Source organism: Brassica oleracea, chromosome C1 (assembly GCF_000695525.1).
Source record: "Brassica oleracea var. oleracea cultivar TO1000 chromosome C1, BOL, whole genome shotgun sequence".
Classification (NCBI taxonomy): domain Eukaryota; kingdom Viridiplantae; phylum Streptophyta; class Magnoliopsida; order Brassicales; family Brassicaceae; genus Brassica; species Brassica oleracea.
Genome location: NC_027748.1, coordinates 34,186,604 through 34,194,763, shown reverse-complemented (window position 1 = coordinate 34,194,763; position 8,160 = coordinate 34,186,604). Strand labels below are relative to the sequence as shown.

Below are 8,160 nucleotides of genomic sequence, written 5' to 3'. Positions count from 1 at the left end.
ATATGAGCGGTCGTTTGATTTATATGCGCACACCAATTTATTTTATAATAGTAACTGATTTCTTAGTTATTTAAAATATAATTATTATTTTATTATTTCATATGCAGAAAAACATAAAATAAGTAATAAATATAAAATATTTATTCTGCAAAAGGCGCAGATCTTAACCTAATTATCTATCTCTATAATAATTTTAAATCTTAAACATTTTTTAAATCTCAGGCCAAAACAAAATAACAAAATGTGAATAAACTCAAAAATCAATATTTATATCGAGTAAATTTGAAAATTATTTAAGAGCCAAAAATATTAATTCAATCAAGAAATATAAATTTTATTTTTCTTTACAATATTTCGTAAATAATTTTCATATAAATTCATCCGCGCAAATTTTCGATCAAAAGGCAGGTCTTATGATACAAACTATTTACTTTTACATCATTAATACAAAATATGACGTAAGATTGTGGAAACATGATGAAAATAATGTAACGCGACGACTTCTGACTTTGCAATGTACACTATATGAATAGAGAGCAACCGAAGACTACGACAGTACGACTAGTTTACAAAATAATTAATTTTCCATATAAAAAATAGTGATCGTCAACATTTCGTTTCCATGTCGTAATCAATAACCCCGTAGGTCCAACTCTTTTTTTTTTTTTTTTTTTTTTTTTTTTTTTGTAACTTAAGTCCAACTCTTTTTAATTACAAGGTTTGAATATCCTCCGACACACAAATTTTATCTTTCAACAATTTGACGTACAATTTGCTCTTAATAATTAAGAAATATGTATTATAAATTTAAAATAAAGTTTGTCCCATTCCGGATAATACAAATGCGTTACCATTCAATGAGATCGTATGCATGCATGTGAATAAAAAGGCTGTTCACGAGTAAAAAGGTTATTTACGTTTCAAATGACCTCAAGTTCTGGATAGAGATTTGACAATTCCGTACTACTTTTTGAACTGAAAAGATAAGAAAGAAATAGCTAAAAGATGTTTTTTTTTTTTTTGGTAAAATAGCTAAAAGATGTTGCTCAAAAAAAAGAACAGCCAAAAGATATCTTGATTAGGTAGAAAATCGAAAATAGATTTTGAATGTAATTCAACAAGGAAAAGAAGATCTGATTCAAAGATCTTAGCTCATTTCAATGACAAAAAGGAAGTTGAGACTTGAGAGTTTATTATCAAGCAAAAAAGAAAACAAATCTTATCTAAAATCAAAAATAGTAGCGGTCTTTCTTGTCCATTGACCGAGTTTTGCGGGCGTTTACTCATTTACTACGACAAAATCAATTAAAATCAAAATTAAATCAAACCGAGTCAAGATTGTAATTCTAGTTACAAAGTAAAGAGAGTGTTTATGACTTTATAACGACTTTTGTGTAATAACTATGTATTTCTGGATTTGAATTCGTAAACTGTCCCAAGTATAATTGAGTAATTGATTTAATTCTTCATTTATAACTATATACTTTTCAACAAAAATAACAATATTACATTAATTAAATAAATAAATAAAACTGTATAAAGAAAGACACGAGATTTGTGGAAGTAGATAAGATCCAGAGGAATAGGCAAGTGGTAGAAGAAGAAGAACAGCTGTTCTTTCTTCCGACCACAAAGTCAGCCGACAGTTAAATTTCAATCCTATAAATTTCAACTATCCTTCTCCATTTTCAAAAAATCAAATCTTTTCTTTCCTTACTCGAATGCTCTTTTTATAATCAGATCTACCACCAGTTGTCTGAGAGATACATAATACAAACACCAAGAAGAAGAGGACAACGAAGAACAAGATCGGCTCCGTTTGTTCCTCTTGTCTTAAACAGAGAAGTCAGCACTACGTCGTTTTAATCAAAATCAACTCTCTTTTGTCAAATCAAAGAAATGGCCGGAGGGTTCGTCAGTCAAACGCCGGGAGTTCGTAATTATAATTACAAACTGACACCGAAAGTGTTCGTAACATGTTTCATCGGTGCCTTTGGTGGTCTCATCTTCGGATACGATCTCGGGATCTCAGGTTTTTTTTTCTCAGATTCAACAACTCTTGCTCTTTTATTTTTTTTACTGATAATATCATCGGTCAGTAATTAATTATAGGGTTTTTTTTTGTATTGCTTGTAGGAGGGGTAACCCAAATGGAGCCCTTCTTGGAAGAGTTTTTCCCTGACGTGCACAGGAAGATGAAGAGCGCACACCAGAACGAGTACTGTCGTTTCGATAGTCAGCTCCTCACTCTCTTCACTTCATCTCTCTATTTAGCGGCTTTGGTCTCTTCCTTGTTCGCCTCCACTATAACCAGAGTTTTCGGAAGGAAATGGTCCATGTTCCTCGGTGGTTTCACCTTCTTCGTCGGCTCTGCTTTCAATGGCTTTGCCCAAAACATTGCCATGCTTCTCATCGGTCGTATTCTACTGGGTTTCGGTGTCGGATTCGCCAACCAAGTAAGTTTTAAAACGTTTTCTTGTGTAACTTGACAAAGAAGCAACCCAGTGTGGTTTGTAGTACTAATCGGTTTTGTTTTTTGGTTTCAGTCTGTTCCGGTTTATCTCTCGGAAATGGCTCCTCCGAATCTAAGAGGAGCGTTCAACAATGGGTTTCAAGTAGCGATTATATTCGGTATCGTTGTTGCAACCATCATCAACTACTTCACTGCACAGCTGAAAGGCAACATCGGATGGAGAATCTCACTAGGGTTAGCTTGTGTCCCTGCAATGATGATCATGATCGGAGCTTTGATCCTTCCCGACACGCCGAACTCGCTCATCGAACGTGGCTTCACCGACAAGGCCAAGCAAATGCTTCAATCTATCCGAGGAACAAATGAAGTTGATGAAGAGTTTCAAGATCTCACTGATGCGAGTGAGGAGTCTAAGCAAGTGAAACACCCGTGGAAGAACATCTTGCTCCCTCGTTACAGACCACAATTGATCATAACTTGCTTCATTCCTTTCTTCCAGCAGCTTACCGGAATCAATGTCATTACATTTTATGCGCCTGTTCTGTTCCAAACCCTAGGGTTCGGTAGCAAAGCCTCGCTCTTATCGGCTATGGTTACGGGAATCATCGAGCTCTTGTGTACCTTCGTCTCTGTTTTCACTGTGGATAGGTTTGGAAGAAGAGTCTTGTTCCTCCAGGGAGGTATCCAGATGCTTATCTCTCAGGTAACACAAAAGCCCTAACCCTAACCCTAACCCTATTTTACGTTTCTTGTCAAACACTCAATCTTTAAAATCACCATATTTGTTGCAGATTGCTATTGGTGTCATGATAGGAGTCAAATTTGGAACGGTTGGAACAGGGAACATAGGGAAAACAGATGCTAATCTGATCGTGGCACTGATCTGTATCTATGTAGCCGGTTTCGCCTGGTCATGGGGACCGTTGGGATGGCTGGTACCTAGTGAGATATCTCCACTAGAGATCCGATCCGCAGCTCAAGCCATAAACGTAGCGGTCAACATGTTCTTCACATTCCTTGTAGCTCAGCTCTTCCTTACAATGCTTTGTCACATGAAATTTGGACTATTCTTCTTCTTTGCGGTGTTTGTCTTAATTATGACAATATTCATCTACTTGATGTTGCCTGAGACGAAGAATGTACCAATAGAAGAGATGAACAGAGTGTGGAAAGCACACTGGTTCTGGGGAAGGTTTATACCTGATGAAGCTGTTGGTGTTAGCGCTGCTGAGATGCAACAAAAGTCTGTATGATGAAATATCATTTTCTTTGGGCAAAAGACACAGAGAAAAATTGAAAAGAGAAAGGTATTGATTAAGAGGATGAAATAATAATGAAATGTGTTATTCCTGAAAGAAAGCTGCTCTGCTGTTTTATGCAGAGACTTAGATTTTAGTTTATTCTTTCTTCTTGTTCAATTTTTCTTTGTTGCAACTGTAAGTTGGGCCTAAAGAAAGTTAAGAAAACAAAAAATACGTATAAAAAGTGAAATCAGTTTATCTTATGTTTACTGCATTCTTATTTAATATTTTTGTGAATCCTTATTTGAGAACTAAAGAGTTCTAATGCAAAAGCAAGAAACTAGTCATCAGAAGACTAAAACATGTTCTTCACATTCCTTGTAGCTCAGCTATTCCTTACAATGCTCTGTCACATGAAGTTCGGACTATTCTTCTTCTTCGCGGTGTTTGTCTTCATAATGACGATATTTATCTACTTGATGTTGCCTGAGACGAAGAATGTACCAATAGAAGAGATGAACAGAGTGTGGAAAGCGCACTGGTTCTGGGGAAGGTTTATACCTGATGAAGCTGTTGGTGTTAGCGCTGCTGAGATGCAACAAAAGTCTGTATGATGAAATATCATTTTCTTTGGGCAAAAGACACAGAAAAAAATTGAAAAGAGAAAGCTAATGATTAAGAGGATGAAATAATAATGAAATGTGTTATTCCTGAAAGAAAGCTGCTCTGCTGTTTTATGCAGAGACTTAGATTTTAGTTTATTCTTTCTTCTTGTTCAATTTTTCTTTGTTGCAACTGTAATAAGTTGGGCCTAAAGAAAGTTAAGAAAACAAAAAATACGTATAAAAAGTGAAATCAGTTTATCTTATGTTTACTGTATTCTTATTTAATATTTTTGTGAATCCTTATTTGAGAACTAAAGAGTTCTAATGCAAAAGCAAGAAACTAGTCATCAGAAGACTAAAAAGGCCATACAACAGTAGATATTTCAGTTTATCCAAAAGGATTACCACAAAATAAATTTCTTTACTAAAGTTTCTAAACTAAATATTTCAGTTTAGAAATAAATTTCATTACTAAAGTCATCAATAGATATTTTCAGTTTATCCAAACAAAGTTATGAAATATTAGAAAAAGAGAAAGATATATGTTTAAACTAAAATATTTTCTTGTAAAAGTTACAAACTATGATGTGCAATGAACCAAGTAGAATTTCGACCAAGCTAACACATCCAACGCACGTATTCTCATTTATTATATATAGAAAAAATATTCTAACCTTATAACTCATGGGATATTTTTACAAATTTATTATTTTATCATATTTTGCATTGGTCTAACCTGAGACTGATTTTTTAAGACTAATTTATCGTGTTTATTAGTTTATAAATTTTATATTGTATTGGACTGTATTCTATTTGTTGGCATGATTTGAATGATTTAATTTTCAATGATATCTTAGATGACTTTGAGTAAATTTATATAAGTTACTATGATTTTAGTTAAAACAACATAATTTCTTATGGAAAACTATTAAATTTATATTTTTATTTATTTAACTAAAAACTTCAACAATATTTTTTAAAATAATTACACTTTTAAAAAAAAAATTATTAAAAATATTTCTAATAGCAGGCGATTGGAGAACATATTTTAAATTTCAGATTTAGTAGCACTAAAATTTAAAAGAGTTTTCAAATTCATATGTGAATATAAAAATTTGTTATTTAAATATAAATACTTCAAATTTTGTATTGATTAGATCTTATTGATTTGCCGGCTTTACAAATATTTTCTAGTATTATTACACTTTCAAAGAAAAATACATACTTTATCATTTCTAGATTATAAGGTTTGATTGGTCGAATCTATGACTTTGTGTTTTTTCTTTCTAAGATCTAGACTTTGGTTTTCTTAGCTGCGGTTTTGAAAGACTATAAAGAAGGATCGTATATATTAGATAATGGATCGGGTAATTAACAAATTATCTAGACAGTATTAACGTGAAAACAACTCATAATTGATGAACATATATGACCGAACCAATTCCACTTAAACCGAATTGGTTTAGTTTTCATCATGTCCACCAATAACTGCATCATCTGGAATGTAATTTTTCCAGAACCAATGTTGCTTCCAAATTCTTCCCATCTCTTCAATGGGAACACCTCTGGTCTCCGGAAACAAAAAGTAGACGAAGATGGTCATGATGGCAACCATGCCTGCAAAGAAGTAGAAGAGACCAAACTTCATGTGACAAAGCATTGTCAAGAAGAATTGACCGATGAGGAAAGTGAAGAACATGTTGACTGAGACGTTGATGGCTTGTCCAGCTGGTCTGATTTCCAATGGACAGATCTCACTGGGTACTAACCAACCCAATGGACCCCATGACCATGCAAATCCAGCAACGTACACGCATATGAAAACAAGAATCCAGTCTGCTGTTGCGGGTGTCAAGGTTCCGGTTCCCGTGGTTCCGAATTTTAAACCGATAAATGAACCAACAAGAATCTGAAAAGATAATTAAACAAAACATGCATCAATCATATATGTGACTTTGTTTAGGAAAAAGAAAGAAAGAAATATATATATACACCCTAATAAATTACATATTATTTTCAAGAAATTATGGTTCTTTTTACAGTTTCCATGTTCAGGTTGTAATGATTTAAAAAAAGAAAAAAGTAATTTAATCATCTAAATATTCAAGAAATTATTCTGGTCCTTTAAAAACATGTGTTGTTAAATTGACATTGTTTTTATGAAAAATACACTTTCCATATATCTAAAATATTTCTAGTCCCCTAAATGTCGGAACCGGCTATATTTATGATTGTTGTGCATGCAAACGGATGTTTTAGTGATTAGGGTGGAAAAGCTAATGCAAACACAAATAAAGATAGAAAGAATTGAAGGCTATGTAAAACTGATTTGTACCTGACATATGAACATTTGAATGCCACCTTCAAGGAAAAGAAACCTTCTTCCAAATCTATCAACCGAGTATAGGGAGACAAAGGTCGCGAGCACGTTAACTACACCGGTTATTACAGCCGACATAAGAGCAGCATCATCTCCAAAACCAAGAGTCTTGAAGAGAACAGGAGCGTAGAACATAATGACATTAATTCCAGTAATCTGCTGGAAAAAGGGAATGGCCGAGCAGAAGACTAAAGCCGGTCTGTATTTGCTCTGTCTGATGTTTTTCCATGGATGTTCTACCTTTTTAGCAGCTTCACATGCATCGCGTATATCTTGAAACTCATGGTCAACGTTTTCCGTTCCTCGTACTTTCTTCAACATTTGTTTTGCTTCCTCGTATTTGCCTCTCTCAAGCATTGAGTTTGGTGTATCGGGCAAAAAGAATGATCCGATCACCATAAGAATTGCTGGAACAGCTGCTAAACCTAAAGAAACCCTCCACCCATTTTTAGCGCTATTAGATGTTCCATAGTTGATCAGATTCGCCACCAAGATTCCAGACGTAATAGCCACCTGGAAACAAATGTTTAGCGCTCCTCTTATCTTTGCTGGAGCCATTTCCGAGAGGTAAACCGGAGTAGACTGAAAAGAAAAACAATTCTTATTGAGAATCAGCCTAGACAATATACATACATGATTTTATTTTTGTGGTCACAAAGTTCCGGACCTTTGGTCTATATAATGTTGCATGAGGCATATCACATATATATTTAGATGACATACAACAAATTTAGACCTAACCTGATTAGCAAATCCCACACCTACACCGAGCAAAAGTCTACCGATGATGAGCATTGTGACATTAATGGCAAAGGCGTTGATCAGTGCACCGGTGAGGAAAGCAAGTCCACCGGTAAACATGGAAACCTTTCGTCCATACTTCCTAGTAACAACCGAAGCCACAAAGGAAGCTACCAAAGCTGCTAAGTAGAGAGAAGAAGTAAACAATTGGAGCTTTTGGTCATCAAATTTGCAGTAAGCCGTCTCGTGCTTCGCCTTTACCCTCTGCTTCTCTAATTGTGGGAAGAACTTGCTAAGAAACTCATCCATTGATGTCACACCTCCTGAGATTCCAAGGTCATAACCAAAGAGGAGACCTCCCATGGCTGCAACCATACATGTTATGACAACGAAAACTGTGACTCCTCCTTCATAATCTCTTCCACCATTTCCTCCTTCTGACACAAAAGCTCCTCCTGCCATTTTTATTTTGCTTTTGCGCTTAGAAGGAAGGAAGGAATGTTGTGGCTTAATTTAAAAATGGGAGTCACTTTGTGATCCTTTAAATAGATAATGTAATGACACTATAATTAGGGGTTGGATTACGTGCATTGTGTAATAAATTTTGTTCTTATCTTTGTTTGGCTTACGATTAGCTTGTTAGTAACAAGAGTTGGTTAACGTTAGACACCAAGTTTCATGCAGAATCTTTACTGTATTTGACTGTTTGTTATACAGTTT

General features: G+C 34.6%; 2 protein-coding genes across 3 annotated transcripts; one reads left to right on the top strand and one right to left on the bottom strand.

The window, feature by feature from the left end:
* Positions 1 to 1,559: 1,559 nt before the first annotated feature.
* Positions 1,560 to 4,586, top strand: LOC106316742 (sugar transport protein 4-like). Of its 2 annotated transcripts, XM_013754625.1 has the most exons (5): positions 1,560 to 2,032; positions 2,137 to 2,456; positions 2,547 to 3,176; positions 3,265 to 3,474; positions 4,077 to 4,586. In XM_013754625.1, the coding sequence occupies exons 1-5, from the start codon at positions 1,900 to 1,902 to the stop codon at positions 4,326 to 4,328; spliced, it is 1,545 nt and encodes a 514-aa protein (XP_013610079.1). In that variant the 5' UTR covers positions 1,560 to 1,899; the 3' UTR covers positions 4,329 to 4,586. The 2 variants fall into 2 exon arrangements, with proteins under 2 accessions (XP_013610079.1, XP_013610074.1); XM_013754620.1 differs by lacking the exon at positions 4,077 to 4,586 and having other exon boundaries at positions 3,265 to 3,911.
* A 1,195-nt stretch (positions 4,587 to 5,781) lies between these two features.
* LOC106301052 (sugar transport protein 10-like) lies at positions 5,782 to 7,902 on the bottom strand. The gene is made up of 3 exons (XM_013737360.1): positions 7,441 to 7,902; positions 6,655 to 7,281; positions 5,782 to 6,228 (listed from the first exon to the last, which is right to left on the bottom strand). The coding sequence occupies exons 1-3, from the start codon at positions 7,900 to 7,902 to the stop codon at positions 5,782 to 5,784; spliced, it is 1,536 nt and encodes a 511-aa protein (XP_013592814.1).
* Between the last annotated feature and the right edge of the window lie 258 nt (positions 7,903 to 8,160).

Coding starts and splice junctions, on each gene's coding strand:
- LOC106301052 (XM_013737360.1), bottom strand. CDS start 7,902: ATGGCAGGAGGAGCTTTTGTGTCAGAAGGAGGAAATGGTGGAAGAGAT. Junction 7,282..7,440: donor GTGTGGGATTTGCTAATCAG/GTTAGGTCTAAA, acceptor TTTTCTTTTCAG/TCTACTCCGGTTTACCTCTC. Junction 6,229..6,654: donor TTCAAATGTTCATATGTCAG/GTACAAATCAGT, acceptor TTATCTTTTCAG/ATTCTTGTTGGTTCATTTAT.
- LOC106316742 (XM_013754625.1), top strand. CDS start 1,900: ATGGCCGGAGGGTTCGTCAGTCAAACGCCGGGAGTTCGTAATTATAAT. Junction 2,033..2,136: donor ATACGATCTCGGGATCTCAG/GTTTTTTTTTCT, acceptor TATTGCTTGTAG/GAGGGGTAACCCAAATGGAG. Junction 3,177..3,264: donor TCCAGATGCTTATCTCTCAG/GTAACACAAAAG, acceptor TATTTGTTGCAG/ATTGCTATTGGTGTCATGAT.